This window comes from Chelon labrosus, assembly GCF_963514085.1.
Source record: "Chelon labrosus genome assembly, chromosome: 9".
NCBI classification, from domain to species: Eukaryota; Metazoa; Chordata; class Actinopteri; order Mugiliformes; family Mugilidae; genus Chelon; species Chelon labrosus.
In genome coordinates, this window is record NC_140359.1 from 23,019,104 (window position 1) to 23,042,587 (window position 23,484).

General features: G+C 41.6%; 3 protein-coding genes across 3 annotated transcripts; 2 read left to right on the top strand and 1 right to left on the bottom strand.

Annotated features, from left to right (window-relative positions):
- Positions 1-1,090: 1,090 nt before the first annotated feature.
- Positions 1,091-2,617, bottom strand: ccno (cyclin O; the record flags this gene model as incomplete). Its single annotated transcript, XM_084552340.1, has 3 exons — positions 2,290-2,617; positions 1,812-1,997; positions 1,091-1,723 (listed from the first exon to the last, which is right to left on the bottom strand). The coding sequence occupies exons 1-3, from the start codon at positions 2,587-2,589 to the stop codon at positions 1,091-1,093; spliced, it is 1,119 nt and encodes a 372-aa protein (XP_084408466.1). The 5' UTR covers positions 2,590-2,617.
- Positions 2,618-4,164: 1,547 nt separating this feature from the next.
- On the top strand, positions 4,165-17,067 carry tut7 (terminal uridylyl transferase 7). The gene is made up of 29 exons (XM_084551535.1): positions 4,165-4,254; positions 5,219-5,651; positions 5,828-5,976; positions 6,131-6,247; positions 6,399-6,576; positions 6,746-6,834; positions 7,222-7,273; positions 7,395-7,464; positions 7,665-7,791; positions 7,890-8,009; positions 8,098-8,232; positions 8,508-8,685; positions 8,911-9,629; positions 9,807-9,957; positions 10,932-11,018; positions 11,155-11,255; positions 11,460-11,517; positions 12,427-12,530; positions 12,654-12,743; positions 12,827-12,940; positions 13,058-13,135; positions 13,225-13,402; positions 13,554-13,601; positions 13,731-13,822; positions 13,913-14,028; positions 14,114-14,313; positions 14,470-14,543; positions 14,647-14,716; positions 15,612-17,067. The coding sequence occupies exons 2-29, from the start codon at positions 5,237-5,239 to the stop codon at positions 15,668-15,670; spliced, it is 3,969 nt and encodes a 1,322-aa protein (XP_084407661.1). The 5' UTR covers positions 4,165-4,254; positions 5,219-5,236; the 3' UTR covers positions 15,671-17,067.
- A 345-nt stretch (positions 17,068-17,412) lies between these two features.
- Positions 17,413-21,416, top strand: isca1 (iron-sulfur cluster assembly 1). Its single transcript, XM_084550988.1, has 4 exons — positions 17,413-17,501; positions 19,415-19,468; positions 19,976-20,081; positions 20,235-21,416. The coding sequence occupies exons 1-4, from the start codon at positions 17,421-17,423 to the stop codon at positions 20,381-20,383; spliced, it is 390 nt and encodes a 129-aa protein (XP_084407114.1). The 5' UTR covers positions 17,413-17,420; the 3' UTR covers positions 20,384-21,416.
- The last annotated feature ends 2,068 nt before the right edge of the window (positions 21,417-23,484 follow it).

Here is a 23,484-nt window from a genome sequence, read left to right on the forward strand (position 1 = left end):
TAATTTCTATCCAACCGTGCGTAAAATGCCCACTTAAAATACGCCAAAAGGCTGTTGCCACATTTAGAGTGAAGTGGGAGAGGAAAAGGGCAATTACATCAGACAGCTCGGTAAACACTGGTGACAAATGCCTCTAGTAAACAAACACGAGTGAGCCTAGTTGGCCCTTAACGCTGAATGCACCTGTGTGGTCGACACTGTGTCAGCAGGTCGAGCTGCCACGCGTAATGGATTAGCAGATAAAGCTCCTCAATTGCTCAGACTGTGTTGGCGCAGTCGGGTTTCAGGTGATACAGCCAACGGTAAACAAAAAAAACGATGGGGTGCTGACCTTGAGGCAAATGAGCACAATAGCTATAAGCTGCAAGAATGAGTACTCTCAGAGTAGTATTTATTTCTGCCCTTTAGCCTCATATTTACTGCACTTTCTTACCACTTATTGTCGAGTGGTTTATTAGATTTCTGTACATTTATAGGGATGTGCTGTCTGCTTCAGTGGTCTCATCTTCCAGTCTTAACAAATTCATGATTTATGCCAAAGATGACATAAGGATTCTTCTGTTTGATTGCAACAGACACAAATTTCTAAATCCCAATAAAGTTTCAAAAGTCACGAGATCATCAAACACCAGCTAAGATGTAAACACAAGTTCAGAGACCAACACAAATTCCTTTACAGATAATTTAATTCATAAAAACAATCAGTTCATTACAGCACATTTTTCAGATCCTTCATAAAAGACGTTTTTGCGAAAGTGACATAAATCATAAACCTGCAGCAAATCAGTGCATAAACAGAAAATAATAGCTCTGCATCACAGTACGTTAAATACATAAATACATAAAAACATACAACAGCAACATAATACTAAGTTGTAAAACATTCAACGGCTGCAAACAAGTGACTCTAAATGAGGTATGCGTGACGTTAAGTGTGCAAAAACACCAGACTCCCGAACATCATCTTCATCTCAGCCCTAAAAAATACACATTATTTATTTGAAATGTTTAAAATAACCTCCTGTGTTTAATATAACCTCAAAGAAGAGGGACATTTGGCATTTTCATCTGAACGGTGGCACAGTTGCATTCACATGGCAGGCATCTCTTCCAACGTCTCCTGGTTCAGTGACACCAGCAGCCTCAGGTTGTCTTTGCATTCCTGGGCCAGATCGGGGTTGTAGATTTCCTGACCTACAGCCGGGAAGTGGTCCTCCACTGCCAAAGAGTCACCCTCACACCGGCCAGTGCTTTCAGACGGCTGGATAGAAATATGTTCTGTCCATAGCTCATCCACAAAACTGTCACGCAGTTTTTCCTGTGGCTGTATGGTTGCACGCTCTGCTTGGCCCTGTTCAGTTTTCAACAGCTCGCTGGCTAGTCTTAGTGCACAACTAGCAGTCAGTGATGGTGGGTATTTGTTGAAAGCATAATCTGCCAGAGTTAACTCACAGACCTTTTGTGCAAGGCTGCCGCACTGCCTTGGCGTTTTTGTGTCTGGCTTCATTCTCGAAAACCTGTCACCACTCGTGTTCTCAGATACAAGCTGGACGGCCTCAACGCAGTTTGCGTAATAGTCCAGGAAAAAGGCCAGCGTGGGAGCGGCGAGGCGGAAGTCAAGGCGGAGGAGGATGAGACACTCCAGGTTGCAGAGCTGCTCCTTTGTGAAAGCGTCGCAGCACAGTGACAAGAGATGGCTGATCCGCGGCGAGCATACCTCCACCTGCAGAGAGCGGAGGAAAGCAAGGGGTTATATTAAAATTAAAATCCACGAATCCACCAAACTGCCTGCTCCGCAAGCAAATACAGACCTGTTTACTGGCTATGAGAAGAGCAGTGACACCCAGGAGCTGGAAACAGTCAGCAGCGACCGGTGTGGACGCCAAGAACCTGTCCATGATGTTCACTGCCAGGCAGCAGCACTCAAAGGACAGACGGAAGTGTTTGTGTACAGGGATGAGCCAACTGACCAGCTTACATCGTGCATCTGTAGTCAACTGCAAGTAAAACACAGAATCATCAAGAGGCCCATAGAAGGTAATAGGTTAGATTTTGAAACCAAGCCTGCCCATGTATTCTTTCTCTCATTTGTTTTTTTAATTTACAAACTGAAATGAAAGGATTTAAAACTTAAAAGAAGTTTAACTTTCTGAAATACAGACTTTGCATCAAGGGAAACTGAATGATAGAGTTAGATGGCACAATATTCTAGGATTGTGTTTGAAAAATGTGGGACTACGTGTCTATTTTTCCATTCAGCAACTGGCTAAATAGTGTGTCATAGCCTACTTGTGGCTGCCGTGCCAAGCTCTTGCAGGGATGAAACTGCGCCTCTTTCTCCCTCTGGATCTCGAAACCGATGTCTCCATACTGAAGGTACCAGCTGGACAGCTGTCCTGCAACAGGTTCGTCTGATCTGAGCGGGGACGCATCTACTGGAGGCGGGGATGAAATCGGAGAAGGTCCCAGATCTTCCTCGAAACCAGAATCGCTCAGTTTGGACATGAGCGTCTGTTTTCTGTGCCGGGCCGTCCGCCGCTGTTGAGCCGGTGTGAGCGCTTCTGCTGCTGCAGGAGACGGGCCGTTCATCCGCCTCCTTTTGTAAACGCTTTGGGATCCACACTCACCGCTCACGAATGACACCATCTCCGGTCTCTACCTGGAGCCCGAGTGCACGTAAGCTTCCAGTCCACCGGCTGTGTTCCACTGAGGCCGCAGGCTTCCTGGAGGCTGGCTCTGGGATGGAGAGGGGAGTTCCGCCTGGTAACGTCAGCTTTCCCGGGGTCTTCCCCGCTCCTGCAGCTCACATTTCTCATGTTGCTCCTGGAAACAGCAGCCAAACAATTACATGTCCCATGTAGGAATTAATTGCCTTGAAACATATGTTATGGCCTAGTTTTTGTTATTTGTACACATGCATAAAATAAAAAAATAAAATAAAAAAAACAGTGACTGAATCCATTTTAACTGCTGGTTTGTGGAATTTATAAAGTTTCATAATAATTTCATATAAAAAGCCAAACTAAAAATAGACATATGACATTACCCTAATAGTATTAGTATTAGTGTTAGAATTCAAATTTATAGGTCTAGTAAGTCTATTAGTATTATCAGTATTGTTTGTATTAGTATTTGTATCAGTGCTAGTATTGTTTAAGTCTGTTAGTATTAGTATTAGCATTAGCATTAGTATTGGTAAATCTATTAGTATTAGTATTCGTTTCAGTACTAGTATTGGTCAGTCATTTAGCATTAGTATTAGTATTAGTATTGGTCAGTCTATTAGTATTAGTATTTGTATCTGTATCGGTGCTAGTATTGTTTAAGTCTGTTATTACTAGTATTAGTAATGGTAAGTCTAGTTTAAGTATTCGTATCAGTGCTTGTATTAGTAAGTCAATTATGGTATTAGTATTGGCCTGTCTATTAGTATTAGTATTAGTATTAGTATTGGTAAGTCAATTAGTAGTATTAGTATTAGTATTAGTATTAGTATTAGTATTAGTAATGGTAAGTCTATTAGTATTATTATTCGTATCAGTGCTAGTATTGGTAAGTCAGTTAGTATTAGTATTGGTCAGTCTATTAGTAGCCTATTAGTATTTATCGGTGCTAGTATTGTTTAAGTCTATTATTACTATTAGTGTTAGTAATGGTAAGTCTAGTAGTATTAGCATTAGTATCAGTGCTTGTATTAGTAAGTCAATTAGTATTAGTATTGGTATTAGTATTGGCCAGTCAGTATTAGTATTCGTATCAGTGCTAGTACTGGTAAGTCAATTAGTATTAGTATTGGTAAGTCAATTAGTAGTAGTAGTAATAGTATTAGTATTAGTAATGGTAAGTCTATTAGTATTAGTATTAATCTATTGGTATGTATTTGCATCTAGTAGTGATGCTAGTATTGGTAAGTCTATTAGTATTAGTATATTCACAGTACAAGGCAGAATAGCAACATGACAACATAACAAATGGATGGAAACTGGGGTCCTGTTTATCCATTAATTCTAATTTCAGTTTCAAACGGTTGGACATGTGAACATATGGAGTTCATGTCATGATAACCGCCGTACGTTAGGCATTTTTTGTCAAAATTTTAAAAATCAGCGTCTTTTTATTATTATTATTTACAGTGGGCGGATCTTTGACGAGAGGAAAACAGACGTCACCTTTCAAACTCCAGTTCAACCAAGGGATCATGCCAAGTCAGACCTGAACCAGGCTTCAAGTATGTCCTCTGCACACGTACATAAGGTATTTAAATGACTCTGATATTATTTTATCAATGGCTATCGCCGGCGTTTATCAGAAGGCTGCCTTGGCCGCTGTTGCTTATTCTGACAGCTTGAGAGAAAACGGCAGAAAGGAACAGCAACGCTAATTGTTGCTAGCTGTTAAGCTAGGTGTTAAGCTAGCAAGCTAAACACGAGTAGCTACCAGCATTGCTGTAACTGTGTGGCAATACTGGCCAAGGTTAAATACGGCGAATAGCATTGATTTGTTTGCGGGGTGCCCGCTGTGTATGTGATAAAATTGTACACCTTTAACCCTAGGACGTGGGAGGAGAAATGTTAGAGCTAAATCTCACTCAGAAGCTAGTAAGCTAGCGTATGCTAACACAATCTCATAACAGGCTCTTGAGAACTGTTACGTCGGTTAAACGGCTACCGTTACCCGTGCCAAGTAATTTTGGTCCTTTTTGTAACGTTTGTCTGTAAGCAGCGACCGTAATCAAGCGTAATCAATTATATTTGAATATGTGTGGTAATTAGAGAAGCTCCAATATCAACGTTAGTTTCCCCCACAGGGTCAGATTTTCATCCTGGAGCTGTTATTGTTCATAGCCAGCAAAAAGTCTGTTAAAAGTTAACCTGAGTTTACAGAACACGAGGGCTAAAAATCATCGAGTTTGACACCAGCTCTGCGTTGGGTCAACGTGTTCAAACGGGATGGGGGGGGGGGGGGGGGGGTTGAAAATGCTGCTCCTCCAAGGCTGAAAAGCTATTGCAGCAGCCTTGTGTGTGAATTACATGACAAGTTGCGAAAGCGATGAGCAATTTGCAGCCAATGAAAGCTCCTGTGCAAACAAGTAAAGGAACTAAACTGGCGTGCGAAGAAAGGCCGTCAAAAATTGCAATCTTTTGACATAGTTTGTGTCAGTGATGCTTTCATTACATTACGGACTGTTTCCGCGTTAACTGGACTTTTAATTCTGCAGTTTTAGCATTCGTGAACCATGGAAAACTCTGGCAGGACTTACCGGGCTAAGCAAGGCAGCAGAGAGAGGGGATCGGCCGACAAGTCGGAAAGCTGGAGGACGCAAGACCACGCTCGAGGGCAGAACTTCAGATCAGACGGAGGTCAGCACAGCAAGAAGAACCAGGGTGGACCCTACTGGGCCAGTCCCAAAAAGGGAGGGCTTGGACCCCTGAGCTACTCCCCTGGCGGATTCAGAGGTGGTCACAGCCCCTCTCAGACGGATGACCTTCAGTGGTTCTCGGGTCCCGAAAACAGTGGTGGGGGTCGGGACGATTACTGGAGAGAGCGCCCGCAGCAGCAGCACTGGAGGAGGAGTAACCAGGGAGACGGTTCAAAAGAGGACAGGGAGCAGGGGAGGAGAGATCCTGGAGATGAAAGTGCTTATAAATCAGGTGAGGATTTGGAAATCCGTCTGAGACTTTAACAAAAAATCTAAAGTCATCAGAGCTGTCAGTCTGAATTGACATTTTCTTGATGTACGGTAAATTAAGCTCCTTGAGTCAGACTGTGCTTTATGTACTCACTGCACACAGTGACACATTCACACATGCAATTCTTATCTTCAAAGGGAGAAGACGGAGAAACAGAAACAAGAAGAAACCTGAAGAGAACAGGGGCCCCGTGATAGAAGATCCTGCACTCTCAGCCATAGAGCTGCGCTGCCTAAAGCAAGCAGAGAGGAGGCTCATGAGGGATGAGGTCTATAGCCTCAAGAAGGTACAGGTTCTCATCAGCCGAGCATTTTTGCATTTTTGCAAACGTGTTTTATTAGGCTTAACTTCAGCATTTGAATTGTGCAGCCAAGTTGCTTACATTTATTACACTTTAAATATCTGATATCTCTGCTTCTGTTTTTTTATTGCTGGTCCAGAAGTCCCACAGCAACCCTGCTGCACTTTACACCTGCACCCTGTGTGATATTCTCCTGGAATCTGTGTCTGAGGCTTACAGGCACATCAGAGACAAACGACACAAGAGAAGGGCCAGGGTGAGAAATGGTCGCGTTTTACAAATTGCCATTTATACGATAACGGTTACAGTTTGTAGACATGGACGGTGCTCTTATACTGTCGTTGTGCTATGGTGGACCTTGCTTATGAAAAGCTGAGATGAACACTTATTTGCTTGTGTGTTCATAGGAGAGGCAGGAGCAGGTAATGCTGACTGAGATTCTGCTTCCCGGTCCAGAGCAGATCAGTGCAGTGAGTGCTGCACTGAATGCTGTTGTCCAAGAACATGGCTTGAATGACCAGGATGTCGAGAGGAGACAGTATGTTGTCTCCATCATGCAAGACCTTCTTCTGTCCGTCCTGCCTGGTGAGATGCCTAAGAATGAAATTTTTATTTGGTGACCGAGACATGAATTCCGGCAATAGCATCACTTTGTAGCGGACGGAAAGTTGGCCGTTAACATCAGGTAATTATTCGTTTAGTTACGTTTTAATGTTAATTAACACTATTCTCCCTCCCTTTCTCTAATTTGTAGAGATCAGGCTCAGGCTATATGGATCATCTTATACAAAATTTGGATTTAAGGATTCTGATGTCAACATTGACATTCAGTATCCACCTCACGTGAGTAGCCCTGTGTGAGTTTGATAACATGAATACTGTTTTATTCTAGTATTTCTGTTACATAAAGTTGTGAAAACCTCTCAACCTTACAGGAGAATAGTCAGAACAGCAGTAAGTTTGAACCAAATAGATATACAAGACACAATGCAGCAAACTTTTACAAGTTAGGTTGATTATGTCATATCTAATATGAGTTTATTAGTTACAAGTGTGTGTCAGAGAGAAGTTATGATAGTGTGGATGGCAAAATATGATGCACTCTTTACATTTTAGGTTAAAAAAGTGGTTGATTTGTTGATGTTGTGCTCTTTAGACACATCCCATTCATACATCTTTTTATATTGTATTTATGTTGTATAAAGGCTTTGAAATGGAATGTATTCACAGATGCATCAGCCAGACGTCTTGTTGATGGTTAAGGAGTGCCTCTCCTTGACCCGTGAGTCACCTCTTTTTCATTTCACTACAAGATTTCTCTGTACTGAGACGTTTCTCCAAGAGAAAGTTAACCAATGTACTAGAAGATTTAAACCGTGGAACATGCTTGGTTCTGTCCTCAGCTCTCTTTGTTGATCTGGAAGCTGATTTTCATGCCAGGGTGCCTGTGGTCATTTGCAAAGAGAAAAATAGGTTGGTATCTAAATTAGATAGTTCAGAGTCGCCACTTTATTTGTCATTTAAACTCTGTGGTTTAGAGCAGCTTTAAAGTCTTGGTATTTAAAGGAATTACAGAAATAACAAAGAGATTTGCATGAAAGCATTATGTCTCATATCTGGGTCACATTAGAAGAGCTGTAAATGGAAACTGAAATTGTTAATTCTCTCAACAGCGGCCTGATCTGCAAAGTGAGTGCAGGGAATGAAAACGCGTTCCAAACCGCCACCTATCTCTCTGCTTTAGCCGATAGCGAGCGTCTCCTCCTCCCGCTGGTTCTGGGCTTCAGACGCTGGGCCCGGGTACGTTTCCACTATCAGACCTCGACCTCGCATCGACCGATCAACTTTCTTTTCCCCAAACATCACATTAACCCGAGATGTTCTTGCTTCCGTTTTAGATCTGTGAGATCGACCGTGCAGAAGAAGGTGGGCTGCCGCCGTACGTCTTCGCCCTCATGGTTATCTATTTCTTACAGAAGCGCAAAGAGTCCCTGCTACCTACCTACCTGAACCAGGAGGTGCGTTTCTTTTCATCTCAAACCTGAAATAAATAAAGCTTGCTAGTTGTTCTCAGTGGACTCTAATCAAAGCTTCTTCTCTTTTTAGGTTAAGGTGTTTTCACTCAGCAGGCTGTCAGACTTCAATCTCACGCATGTGGAGGATGGATATTTACACTGGGCCTACACCCCTTCCTCCAAAGACTCATCGCAGCCAGCAGAGGGCTGTTGTATAAAGGGGAAGGTAATTATGAATGTAGTTCTGTAGCTTCTAAAGAGGCAGCTTTTCTAGGTCAGATTCTTTAGTTTTATTTACCGTAGTAAAGCACTAAATGTTTGCAACTTGGAACCTTCAGATACCATAGTCAATCTCTTGTGGTGAACATCTCTCCCAGGATTACTTTTTGTCAGTTACAAAAGATTTCCTAAATTTTCCAATCTGAATATCTGGTTTGCTTTTAGCTTTTTAGAACGTTGTATTCTATCACTATCACAAATGTGCGGTCTGTTTTCCTGCAGGTTCCGCTGGTGTTTCAGAACCCTCGCCCAACGGAGGAAGTTGGGCTTCTCTGGGTGGAGATGCTGCGCTTCTACTCCCTGGAGTTCAACATGGCCGACAATGTGATCAGTGTGCGGACCAGTGCTGTCCTCTCCAGAGAGATGAAGGACTGGCCAAAGAAACGCATCGCAGTGGAGGGTTAGAGTTTTTTTTAAATGATTTATTCTCATTTGTAAACAACAAATCAATATTTTCATGCTTTTGTACGTGCGAAATCTGTTTTATTGTCACTTGGCTCTTAGTTTTGACTAATTCTTCACTGTCAATTCCATTCAGCCTTTAATTGAGGTGTTAATATTGTAAAGTTTGTCTGTGGTGTTTTGAGATTTTGTGGCTGGACTAACGGATCGCTCTGTATTCCAGATCCGTTCGCCGTCAAGAGAAACGTGGCCCGCTCTGTGAACAGTCAGCAAATGTTTGAGTACATCGTCCACTGCCTCAAAACCACATTCAAGTACTTTGCACTGCCACTCAATGCGCCAACTTCTAATCCCAATAATAAGTCAAAGCAGGGACAACTTCAGGGGACAAATGCTAAGGCTTTGAGGGAAGAGACTGCGTGCTTGTCAGGCTTCAGCCAGCTCAGCATTCAGTCGCAGTCTACAGGTCAGCCCAAACCCGGAGAAAATGGTCCTGAAGACTCTGATTGCATTATTGAGGAAGAGGAGGAAGTTGAAGAATACAGCGACTCAGATGAAGAGCGAGACAAAGAAGATGTCGACCTGTGCAAAAGCAGTCTCTCAGACCACGAGGAGGACGAGGAAGAGCAGGATGAGGATGTAGATACTGATGCGGACACACACAACCGGCACCACCTGGACAGCCTCACCACAGAGGATGAAGACATTTTCCTAGCGGACGACATCTCGGGGGAGGAGCTTTTGTCCGACGAGGAGGGTCCAGATTTTGACACGCCTGGCTCAGTGGACGAGGAAGAGGAAGAAGAGGCGGAGATTGCACCTGTCAGTGTCTCACCTCCACCTTCAGCGGATACAGTTAAAGATGAGGGACCAGAAAATAAAAACCAAAAGCAGAGCACACCGTCTTATGAATTCACCAAGCAGGCTTTCACCAGAGGAAGGGTGAGTTTAGCTTTATGCTCGCTGATGAATGCAAATGAAACACATAGCTAATTTAAAAGATGTGGGGACGTTTGAAGTTAAGTGGCAGTTGTTTGGGTTGTATATTAGTTAAAGTAAAATTGTGGCAAATAAGCTTGTGTGCATCACCTAAAGTAAACCCCTTTCCAAATCACTTAGTCACACATGGTCGTGTGCAGCTTGTGCAAACGTGATGGACATCTGAAGAAAGATTGTCCAGAAGATTTCAAGAAAGTGCAGCTGGATCCCTTGCCCCCAATAACGCCAGAGTTTCTCAGTGTCCTCGACAAAGTCTGTGAGCAGTGCTACAGTGAGTATCGTGTGATTGTGTGAGCGTTTTAGCGAGTACGTCGCCTACCTGCATCCCGCCAGCATCAAACTATTCAAATGTTCCCCAAAAAGCTTCAAATCCCCAGTGTCACAGATTGACAGAGGACAACATAACTGATAAAGTAATGAGTAGTGGAAGTAAATAAGAACACAACGGTAAAGCGGATAAAATTGCGTGTAAAACCTGATGCAGCTGTTTATATACTTATCTTTGTATATTGTTGATCTTGGTAACATGATTATTTGTGACATGTGGTTCTTGCATGAGGCCCATTGTGTGCTAAACACCTTGAGGCACCTTGTTGCTTGTGAATGAACAGGAAGTAAAGGTTTGTCTTCCCTTAAATTGGGACAGTAATCCGTGCCTTTATCTCATTTCGGCTGGATTACTGTAACGCACTTAATTTTGGGGTCAGCCAGTCCTCCCTCGCACGAATACGGCTGCTCGTCTCTTAATTGGAGCACGTAAGAGGGAGCACATTGTGGCCTCCCTCTACTGGCTGCCTCTGCATTTTAAAGTCCATTTTAAGATTGTTTTATTTGCCGTTAAATCTTTAAATGGCCTCGCCCCGCCTTACCTCTCTGAGCTTCTCCATCCTTACACTTCTGCTCGGTGTCTCAGGTCAGCTGCTCCTGTAGGTACGGTGTAAGTGGAAGCTCAGAGTGGCAGAGCTTTTTCTGTTGCTGCTCCCAAATTATGGAATGGTCTACCACTGCACATCAGACAAGCCCCCTCACTGTCCATTTTTAAACCTTGTCTTTAAACCCGTTTTTATTCCCATGAGACCCTGCTCTTGTTTAGTGTTTGTTTTATTGTTCTTAAATGTTTGTCTTATGTTCTTATGTTCTTATTCCCACCTATGTGCAGCACTTTGTTTCGGCTGTGGTTGTTTTAAAAGTGCTCTATAAATAACGTTGAGTTAAATGATTCCATTTGTTTTATTCCCCTTTTAGGCGACTTTGCCCCAGATGAACTGGAAGTCAGTGTAAGAGATCACATCCTTCAAGACCTGGAGGCCTTTGTCAGACGACAGTTTACTGGTGAAGTAAACCAATTTCTTCAAGGCGTAGCATTTTTATTTACCTAATGATACGTTTCATTGACTCATTTGTTAAATACAAGACGTGTGATTTAGTTTGCAATTTGACAAATTATGTTTGACTTTGTGACGCACAGGGGCTCGGCTACAACTATTTGGATCATCCAAAAATGGCTTTGGCTTCAGGCAGAGCGACCTGGACATCTGTATGGTGTTGGAGGGGCATGATAACATGGATGTGAGTTTTATTTCCACGCCCTTATATTTTTCTCTGTCACCTTTATTTGTACGTAATTTTTATAATTGTAAGAGATGAAAGGTTAGGTATTCAGTGGTTTTAATCTAAAGTTGTAAGCAGTTCTGCGGAGTTTGTATTAATTAATACTTGACTGTGATACTCAGTCTGATTTTAAATACTTAATGTGTTTGTTCTTTCCCGTAGGATTCTCGCTGCATCAGTTTCATTGAAGGCCTTGCGAGATTGCTGAAGAAACACCCTGGTAAGGCAGAGCAGATGTGGTTTGTTTACTCTTAGCTGCCAGTTCATTAGTTACACTAGTGAAAACTAATGCCTCTAATTAAGAGTCCTTCTCTAAATCCCTCGCATGTGTGTTAGAGTGTTTAATTTATGATGAAACATGAGTAAGGTGACAAGTCAACTGTATGATCATTCTGGAAGATGAAGTTTGTGGTGCTGTTAAGTTGCTCCTATTGTTGTTCCTATTGTTGTTCCTATTGTTTTGACCACCCCATTTTAGTGAGTGGGCAAGGCTAAATAAGAGAAACGCTCTTCTGTACCACCAACAGTAACTACAGCCTCCAAATCTATCATACTGTTAGATCAGCAGCTCTTTTATTTTAACCAAATGCTGAATACTATTATGAAGATAAGATGTAGTTCAGTGATGTATCAGAATGCATTTGTTTTAACAATAGTGTACCTAATGAACTGGCAGGTGAGTGTGCTTCTGGTGCATTATTGTGTTTTCTTTGTTCCCATGTTTTTTTGTCAGCTTACAGCCAGTGTTGGTTTTCAATTATGAGCAAATGGCAACAAGCCATTGTGGTTTATTTCAACTTGTTATATTTCCCATTCCTGTGGCTTTAAGTATCATACTAACTATGAATTTCTCAAGCAGCAAACTGGCTGTTCCATGTCTTAACTTTTAGTCAGACTGAACAACAAATGTTGAAATTGATTTATTTTTTTGGAAACCTGCAGGAATATTGTATTTTGTGTGACTCTTCTGTTTTCCTCAATCTTTACAATAGACGCAGAAAGTACAACCTTAGCATAGCACACTGCCCTAATAGCCACATTAATGGGAATACGTCTAGTTAAAATAAACCAGAAAATGTGAGTGTTTTCCTTTTAACCTGTCAGCCTGACATCTGTACCCTGTCTCCAGGTGTAAAGAACATCCTCCCCATCACTACGGCAAAAGTTCCCATTGTGAAGTTCTACCATGTTCGCACTGGCTTGGAGGGAGACATCAGCCTCTACAACATGTTGGTAGGGATATTTTTTTCTTGTCCATGTGTTCTATTATAATAACTGATGAATGTGTAAGTGTATAAGCACACATTTCAAAGTTGATTTTAAAAGACAAACCTTTTTCTTTTTTTTTCTTTGCAGGCCCTGCACAACACACGTCTGCTTGCTTCATACGCTGCCCTGGACCCAAGAGTGAAGATCCTCTGTTACGTCATGAAGGTTTTTGCCAAGGTGATAATGCTTCAAAGGCTTATACCGTTTCATGCCGTTGTCTTGTTCAGCGTTACTGTATTGCTTTTTCCTTTTCGTTACAGATGTGCGACATTGGGGATGCTTCACGTGGCAGCCTCTCGTCGTACGCCTACACCCTCATGGTGCTGTTCTTCCTTCAGCAGAGAAACCCACCAGTAATCCCTGTGCTGCAAGAGGTACAAAGGACGTCTTTTAATTTAGCTGTGCAAATGTCATACTACTAAATGATGATTTCTATATTTTTATGTTTTACTTTTGCCGATACGAACACTTAACTGAGTGGTTTGTTGCAGATCTATGATGGAAAGAAGAAGCCAGAAGTGCTGGTTGATGGATGGAACGTGTACTTCTTTGATGATTTAAAATCACTAGTGAGTACTGATTAAAACACTGTAGTGAAAATACACGTCCCACTGCTTGTCTTTACACCCGTACACTAATTATCCTCATCGCCCTGCAGCCCAGCCGTTGGCCACAGTACGGGAAGAACACTGAGAGCGTGGGGGAGCTGTGGCTCGGCCTGCTCCGCTTTTACACTGAGGAATTTGACTTCAGAGAGCACGTTATCTGCGTCCGCCAGCGAGCCCGCCTCACCACCTTCAACAAGCAGTGGACGTCCAAGTACATCGTCATTGAAGGTCAGCCCGACATGAAGCTCAGGGCACAGACTAGAAATTAAAATAAAAAAATAAAAACTTGCTACATCAGACTTGAACTAATCAAATATCCAACATGGTTTTCTTTGAAATATTTTTATGATGACGTTATCGTTTTGTGTTCGTATTACAGATCCATTTGACTTGAATCATAATCTGGGTGCTGGTCTGTCCAGGAAAAGTATGATTATATCCTTATTTCTTTCTCCCGAGCCTTTCATATTTTATCTTTTCACTTTATTTTTTTGTCTCTTTAAAGTTATTTTTTTTCCCAGGCTTCTGATGTGTTCTTTTTTTGTCTTTGGATTAGTGACCAACTTCATCATGAAGGCTTTTATTAATGGCAGAACAGTGTTCGGGACCCCGGTGAAAGTCTTTCCTCCTGTTTACAGCAGTAAAATGGTCAGTATTTGTTGTCTAAACGCTACATTTGCTCATTGTCTTGTTATTGCCAAAGCGCTGACATTGTGATGTTGCCTGCATCTATCCCAGGAGTATTTCTTTGATCCCGCGGTCCTCACGGAGGGCGAAGTTGCTCCCAATGATCGCTGCTGCCGCATCTGCGGCAAGATCGGCCACTTCATGAAGGACTGCCCCATGCGTAAAAAGTACGTCTGAACGGTCGCACTGCGTGCCTGGTTGAAATGTCGTTCTGCAGATGTTAAAATTATATCGTGAATGATTTTGTCTCAGCTCCAAGCACCGAAGGGATTCAGAGAAACGAACGGAGCACCTGCGAGACAGAATGGATACGGCGGAGGACGGCAAGGATCAGGTCCGACACAAGAGTGAACACTGGAGGAAAAGAGATGCACTGGAGATACGCTGCTGCTACCTGTGTGGGTCCAGCGCCCACATCAAGAAGGATTGTCAGCTTTACAGAAGCCCTGCAGGTTCACACATAATTTTGCTTTCATATTGTATGTCCCTGCAACTGCAACTGGCAGTTTTGGCAGTTCAGTGACTTAAAAAGTTAAAAAGCAGGAATTTATTAGGCATTGATGAATACACATAAAGAATGCTACTTATTCTGAGTCTTCATTTTGCAGGCAATGTGAAGATGGAAAACTTTTCTTCCTCCTCTTCACCCCACTTGAGGATTTTAAGAGAAAAGGAGAAGCAGGTATGTTTCCTGTCAAAGAACGTTCTTTTTTTTAAACAGGATTCTTATTGGCAATGTTATCTGCAGCTATACACACCGCTACATCGGAGCTTTTCTTTTGCAGGGTTTACCTATACAAGAAGAAAAGAAGAAGAAGAGAAAGCAACAAAATATAACATTAAGTCCACAAGCAGGTATTTAAATCCACTTGGCTTTCTTCTCCCACTGGAAATGTGTTGTAGCACTGAAGGATGTCTAATACATTTAATTGCTTTGAAAATGTGTTGAATGGAAGTTGGGAAGTAAATTAGGCCGCCTCACCTCAGGAATAACTCCTAAAAACTGCCATTAAGGTTAATACCAAGAAAAAGAACACATGCACAGTCAATAGACCCCTACAAAGAAGGTGTTTACAGGCAACTGCAGCATTGTTTATTAGGTTTTTGGTCAAAACATAATTGTACAGATTTTTTTTTCTCTGTACTTGCATTGTTTGTCCCCTTTGGGAATGTGCATACACTACAATTAGTAACTGATGTTCCTATTAATGGGATTGCTTTCCCTTCAGCACACATTGTCAGCCCATGTTTGATTCAATGTTAATGCTTCTGCACCAGTGGCAGAGGCATTGCAGGGTCACACAAATGTGTAGTAGGATAAAATAATGAAGTGATGGCACTTAAGGCCAGCTTCCTGATCATAATGTTTTGCAAAAACCCTACATTTAAACTCTTTCAAAGCCTGCACTGTCATGAATCTGGAAAGACTTGGATTAACATTTGGTGGCGGCTGTCTGTTTAGGGCTGGTGAGGGGAGAGAATGAGAGCATGACATGTTTTCTGCCTGATCAGGTTCAATATAGTCCAAAAATGTATAATGTGAGTGATACTACTTGTGGTCTGAAATTATTTGATTGATTTATTTTGTGCAAATGAAGGAGGACATAACAAATATATCTGTCAGTTAATTCCAATTAGGCAGTCTGACCTATTTTATTAACCATTGTGTATATTTTACTGCAGAAGTAGCCATCGAGGTTAAAAATATGTTTACAATGAATGCTGACAGTTGCTCTCTGGTGTGTTTCAGGAAGCTTAGCCTGCCGAAACTTTGCTCGCTCTGGTCACAGGAGGAGCCCGGTGGAATGAGCTGCACCTCTGGACACACAAACCACGAGATTCTTCTCTTGTCCGGGCAGACAGAAACCCTTAAAAATCTGAATGGTACTGTTGGGCCAATTGGAGCCCGTTAAAAGCCAAAGCCAGGACGCCTTGACTTGAAGCCAAATAGGGCCTTTTTATGTGTGTTTCTTTTTTTTGCCCCCCTTAATGTTCTCCTCCTCAGAGGAGCTTTTTAAAGGTTTCATTTTAACAAGGCAAGCCATTATGCATGCACCCCATGTTTTTGTTTACCTACTCTGACAGTCAAGTAAAAAAAAAAGAAAAAAGTCATCATATTTCAAGCAATGTCCTTTCAGCGTTTGTGTGAAACTGCTCAAATTAGAATTGAATAATTCAGAACTGTGTCCGTTCAATGACTGATAGCTCAGATCTTTATAATCAGAAATCTTTTGAGGATGGCCTATTATATATTTGTCTCATCCTTGATGCTTTCTGACACTATAGAACCTCCACTGTCCTCACAGTCACAAGGCTATTTCAAGTAATCCCAAAAGTCATTAGCTACACTTATTTTCACAATTACAAGAGTTGTTAAGACATTTCTTGAGATTTAACACAAAAAAATAGAGATTTGAATAGCAGTGTGTCTTTTGTTATGGCCATGGTCTTTTTTAAAAATTAAATTTAAGTCCTGTGTAATTTGTCCCGACGTAACATTCATCAGTCCCTCTCCCCTTCAGCTCTGAAAGCAGTCCTACCTGCAATAAGGCTTGTCTTTGTTAGAGAAAGCAGTCTTTAATTACTTTTTCAGTATCATAGTCTATTTTCTCAGACTGCTGGCCCATTCATATTCATGGGAACATACTGCCCCACTCACACTAGCAAGTGTTGTATATGGTGCAAGAACAAAGCTGAGAAAGTTGGGTAAAAAGTTTCCTGCTTAAATGAAATCAGTTTGCTGATCCACGGCGTTCACTGCTGCAAACACTGCGCTCACGCCGAAACTGCAAGTGAACTCGGTTAATTGGAAAAGATAAAAATGTTTATTTGCCACAAACGCTTCGTTTATTTGTTACGGTGCCACAGATTGGTAGCTGCACTGTGAGGGTCCACGCCCTTGGAATTATGTTTATATATATTAATTATAGTTTTGTCTCAAAGACCTGCTTGTCATTCAACTTTGAGTATCTCTCTGGCTTTATTGTTCTCCTAATACAGCGTAATTTTATAAAGATAAACATGTTGCTGGCATTTTAATCCGACTTCTTATTTTAAAGCAGGTTTGTTTTAATGCCAGACTTGTTGTGTTTCTTTTGTTGAACTCAAATGGAAGGTTGAGTTTGGTATTAAGGAACTCTGATCCTGGAAGGAAAGCTTGTCCTGCAAGCCCTTTTTTTGTGTCTGGAAGGGTTGATTAAACTGAAATCAAATCCTAGTCTTGGAGTATTTCTTTATTTTTTTTTTATTTTTTTTTTTAAACGTGTAAATACTTAACAAGTGTGTATACAACGTGCAGTCTTATCATAATCTTTATTTATTTATTCATGAAGCTGTTCCCACAGACGGGTTCCATAAGCGACGATTATTTAGAAAGCGGTTACGCAACAGAAGCTTATGTACATCTTTGCGTAAGTTCATTCGTAATGTGATTGGCTGTCGCGTCTGTCTGTCATGCTATCAGCCAATCATTGAGCGGGATTCTCATTTGGGGCGTGTACCAGTTTTTTTTTACACGCTTGCGCAGTTCTATGTTGTGATTTTTAACTTCTTCAGCAACATGTCTGCCTCCATGGTGAGAGCGACCGTCCGAGCGGTCAGCAAAAGAAAGATACTGCCTACCAGAGCCGCGCTGACATTGGTAAGTTCTTAATTAGTTTTTGGTTATAAACTTACGTCAAGATCCTCTTTTTTTTTTTTTAATCCGTTCGGTGTAAGTTATTCGACAACGTCTGTCGTTAAAGACAGGCAGCCGTTATGTTGTGTAAGTTGGCTAAGCTAGCTAACAACCAAACGGTCGGAGGAAGTCGGTTTCAACTTTTAGTGGGCTTTCTCTTAGCATTTAAATTTTCACCATGTTTAAACATGGTTCTAACGTCTGAGTCACATATAAGAGACGGTTCTACGAGCATCGCATTAGACTTAGCAACATGCTAACATTACTCCCAGGTTGGATTGGTTGCTCACTAAGCTGCTGCTGCTGCTGCTTGGAAACGTACCATCGTTTAATTAATACACTGTCTGGCCAAAATTAAGTCGCCACAATAGGTACGAGCCTCCTGTTGGATAATTACTGCATGGGTGATTTATCTTTCAGCTGTCAACAAGTTATTTAACCCCAACTGATGCAATGAGTAGCTTCTCATTTCTTTAACAACCATGTCCAAAGACACACCCCGTGCCCAAAGAATGAGGTCAGGTGACTACCTGAATAAACTGAATGACCAGGTTATAACATCAGTGGATTCTTTTTTTCCTAACCTGATGACAAGGGGATATTCCAAGATGACAGTGCAGGATTCATGGGGCTCAGATTGTGAAAGAGTGGTTCAGGGAGCATGAGACATCATTTTCACACACGGATTGGCCACCACAGAGTCCAGACCTTAACCCCACTGAGAGTCTTTGGGATGTGTCAGACTCTCCCGTCATCAATACAAGATCTTGGGGATAATTAATGCAACACTGGATGGAAATAAATCTGGTGACATTTCAGAAGCGTATCGAGACAATGCCGCAGTGAATGCCTAATCTTAGCTGTAATCAAAGCTAAAGGCGGTCCAACGAAATATTAGAGTCTGTGACCTTTTTTTTTTTTTTTGGCTGCGACTGTTATTTTGGCCAGACAGTGTATATTAGCAATAAAACACACACAGAGATTGCAGGTAGTGCTTCCATTTTGAATATTGTTGTAAAGTTGAGCTGCAGGAAGAGAGCAACTAAATAACATTAAGATCTTTTCAAATTAAAATACACTTCTGGATTAAATAATGAAAATCCATAATGAGGAAAATTAGTGATTGTTGAGAAACCTCCTAAAATGTCATCTTTTCAGTTTGATGTCAGTGCAGAGTCATGGTCTGTTTTTTTATGGGCGGGCTGGAAATGCACTGGCGGCCAGTATCAGCCGATGGGCTCTTAACGGTGCTGTTGACAGATAGTGTGTTTGTATGGTGGTTTGACTTGATAATAGTGGGCTGGAGTCGAGCTGAAGTAGTAGCGGGACGCCTCTTAAAAAACAGCTGCTGCAGCTGGAGTGTCGTGTAATGGTTCACCTGTAGTTATTATTTTCAGTAAATGTTAAAAATGAGGCATTGAACTTGACACAACCTTTATTTAGAGATTAGTAATGTGTTTATTCATCCTATCCTTTTATAAATTATGATGAAAAGAAAAAAACAAGTCAAGTTTTGGACATTACCATTAAAATTGCAGTCGATAATAGCTATGAAAGTATTCCAGTCAGCAGCACGTAGAGATAATCACACTTTAATGCTAACATCAGAGCCTGGCAGGTACTTTTAACTTTATTTCAGTAAGTACTGCCAGAAAGGAAGGATCCAAATGTTTGGGCTCTCATGTAAACGATACTTCTTCATGGGGTTTTCACAGTAGGTGATAAAGGTGTCAGAACAGCCACAGAAACTTAAACCGACCTGTCTGTTTCTCTTTCATTCTTCTTCTTAGTATATTTGAAACGGTGTAGTTTTACAAAAATAAATTCCTTCCGTGTGAATCCAGTGCCTTCCTTACCTTCTGTTGTCTTTTCCTCAGACTCCAGCTGCTGTGAGCAAGATCAGGGTTTTGTTGCAGGACAAACCCGAATATGTGAGTAACTGATCTGGTTGTTGTACACTGAAACATTAGATCAACAAGACAGTACTTCTTTAGCAGAAAACATTGTAATTTTAATAGTAATTTTAAAAAAAAAATGCTCCGTCTTTTGCTGAAGTTGCTTAAGATTTGTTGCAGTGACATTTAAGGATCACACAGTGAAAATATAAGTTAAAGTCTGTCGAAGGAGACCATAGCAACAACTGAGGCAAATTTGTTTATTGCACTGTAGCTCCAAATGTCAGGTTGAGCCTTTCACGCTGAGCCTTGCTAGTTCTCTCCATTTTGAAAGTGGGAAAGTTCAGCAGCTGTTGAATTACACAGTTTTTAACTTATCTGCAACCAAACTGTGTGGCTTTGTGAGGATGAGTAAAATATATGTCAAAAATCAAAATGTGTCTGTGGAGAAAGTAATTACAAGGCTTTCCTTTTGGCTTTGACTAACGCGTTAGTTCTGCATACACTTCACCCTTTATTAACATGCAACTGGTTCTTCATTAGATCGGTTTGAAGGTTGGAGTGAGAACACGTGGCTGTAATGGACTCACTTACACACTGGACTACACCAAGGACAAAGACAAGTCTGATGAGGAAGTGTTGCAGGATGGTAAGCAGCTTCTTATTGTCGCATCTTCTTTATTATTATTAAAGATTTCAAAAGTGAGAGGACATGACGTTATGATGTTGTTTTTGTGGCTTTTACTGGAATAAAAATGTGTTTCACTGCCATAGCGATGATTCTTTTGTGACTCTTTTTCAGGTGTGAGGGTGTTTATAGAGAAGAAAGCTCAGTTGACCCTCCTGGGAACTGAGATGGACTTTGTGGAGTCAAAGCTGTCCAGTGAATTCGTCTTCAACAATCCCAACATCAAGGGCACGTGTGGCTGCGGAGAAAGCTTCAACATATGAGCGACAGGGCGCCTCCGTCCTCCCTCACCCTCCCTCCCTCCTGCACCCTGTCCCGTCAAGTAAGGACCGTCGATGAGGAAGTCGAGCGTGAGGAAATCTTCGAGATGTGGACATCCTCTAGTTCCTACCACTGCTCTTCCTGCAGACCACTCACGCGAGCATACACATACAAACTAATGCTTAGAGGAAGATTTTAATACAGTCAGCGTAGTTGAAAACTCCAAATGATTTTAGTTGTTCACAGTGTTTTCTTTTTTTACTCTCGGCTCTGCGTCCAAAAAAGCTAGGATCTCAAAAGCAAAGGAGGGTTTTAATGTGACTGGTTGCCATATCACACATGTACGCACATTACTCTGAGAAATTCAGTCAAATCTCACCACGTCTTGCAAGAGAGAGAGAGAGAGAGAGAGAGAGGGAGGAAATGGTACAACTGGGCCGCCTAAAGCTGAGAATTGATGAGGATAAAGCATGATACTATTAAATATCCCGTCTAACAAAACCCATAGAAGGCCATCATCGGTGTGCTGTACCAGTAGTGTGCAAAAGTGGAAGAGTTTGAGTGTCTTGAAACTGTTTTATCAGTTCGTAAAGTTTTTTTTTTTTTTTTTTGAAAGGTATATATTTATCTCTGTGTGTAAATATAAAGTATGTAAATCTCTTGAACCACACGAAACGCACAAAAACAAAATACGTCAACGCACAAAACATGTATCCCTCACATAAGAGTACATGAGGTTTCTGCTGTCTTTTTTTTTTTTTTTTTTTTTTTTTTTTGCTTGATCAAAGCCAGAAGTTTGTGTTTGTATAGACTGTGTGCTCTTTAAATTGTAAAGTGTGCAATATGCCTGTGTACATATGAAATAATAAATGGCTAAACCCAGTAATGTGGCCACTGTCTGCTTTGTAGAACTCTGACCAGTCGTCATGGAGACTGTTTTACTCTGCTCTTGCCCTTTTTAACTTGACGTGTTGCGTTCAGGCAGGAGGAGGAGAGGGAGGTACAGTTATTCTGAAAGATTTAATTTTACACATCTCTGTTTAGGGATTTTAATATCGCAGAGTTTAGATGTTTGCACTTTGCTTGTACGTTTCAAGGTGTTGGAGATCATGGACGATCCAAAGCAGAATGGAGGTTCTGACAGCAGAGAGCTTTATGGAGTTAAGGTAGTGAGGAATATTACATAGTTGTGGCTAATATTTGATTTAACTTTTCATTAATGGTGACTATAAAACATAATTTCACTAATAATGCAAGTAAAATATCTTTCAGAAATACCTGTACTCTTTAGTTGAAAGCTGTTTGTAGTATCTAAAAAACTGAAAACTGCGAGAGAGAAACCTGGGAAACATCATGGGAGGACAAACCCCTGCGAGGTTATGTATCACCAGATGATAGGAGAAGTGACCGGTGTTTAAAAAGAACTACCAGAGATATTTTAGAGATGCCTAAATCAGCTGGTGGAGATGTTATACTACTGGGCCAATCTCTCCAAATTGCCCTATTGGATTACATCATTCAGAACAGGACAAAGCCCTACTTGGGTCGCCATGGAAACTGAAATATGTCCCTCTTTTTCACCAATATTTAGCCTTTGTACTTCCTTGTCTAAGAAATCTAACTACTCTTCTTCAAATGACAAGTGACAAGACACTGTCTCAGAATATTACTCATACAAGTGGCTTTATGCCCCTGACTCATAATCATATTTTTACTGCTGACCCAGCTTTTCGTTCTTGGTATGATAATGGCATAGTGTTTTTTAAACATTTATTTGTAGGCGGCACCTTCATTTCATTTGAGACTTTGCGTAAGGACTTTACATTACCTCAGGTTCACTTCTTCAGGTACCTACAGGCCTGTAGTTTTGCTAGAGAACACTACCCATTCGCACACCTACCTGATAATGATTTGCTTGACAGAATATTGGGGCGTGATCCAATCCTTAAGGGCAACATTTCTTTTTATATACGACACCATTCTCAATTACAGTATGCCTTCATAGGAGAAGACTAGATGCGCTTGGGAACAGGACCTTGGCGTCCAACTCTCAGCGCAGACCTGGGAAGGTAGCCTAGATTTCATTCATACTTCCTCTTTGTGCCTTAGACACAATCTGATACAATTTCTGTGTAATCATACACAGGCTCTCACTTCTCTAGGGATCGGTTGGCTGCCATCTACCCAAACACTGACCCTCATTGTTTGCGATCTCATCAAGGCATAGCTACTACTGGGCACATGTTCTGGTCCTGCCCGGCACTGACAAATTTCTGGATCCAGATATTTCAGGCTTTTACACATATATGTGGCAGGTCCATCTCACCAGAACCAATCACCGCTGTCTTTGGTGTTACAGCTGGGGAGGTTCAGATCTCTACATCCCAAGCACGTGCCATTGCATTTGCTTCACTTTTAGCTAGGAGACTTTATTCTACGGCAATGGAAGTCTGCTAATCCCCCATCTTTCCTTTGCTGGGTAAAAGAAGTCCTTGCTTTTCTACCCCAGGAAAAACGTAGATACTCTAGGGGTAAATCCTCTAACAGATTTCATAACACCTGGAGTCCTTTCTTACAATTCACAGACAATCTGCTCTTCTCTTGTAAAAGAGAAGGTCTCCCTTGTGCCTCCAAAACAGTTGTGACTCATCAGAGAATGGACATGGACCTTCTGAGGGTGTCCTGTGGTGTCTGACAACAGAACGTTGTTAGTGGGGGGGCCTTTGGGTCCTATGGGTTGAGGGGAGGGACCTCTGTGGATCATCCCACTAATACTTGATCAGTTTGGGATCTAGTGAATTTGGAGGCCAGGTCAACGTCACATGGAACAGCTTCACCAAGTTGTTTCTATAGTTTATGGAAACGTCTGTGGTGGTTCCAAGGTCAAAATGGGAGACATCTCCGAAGGTGGTGTGGAATATGACCATGCCGAGATCCTGCGGGACTTCCAGGTACAGACTGACAAGCTGCTGATGGCTAACCATGTAGCTGGTGGACGAACACGGCGTCGTGATGGATGTGGCAATCCTAAACGATGACAACACTGGGTAGAAGGAAGATGAGAAGCTCAAGAAATACTTGGAAGAAGATGTTGAAGGTGAAG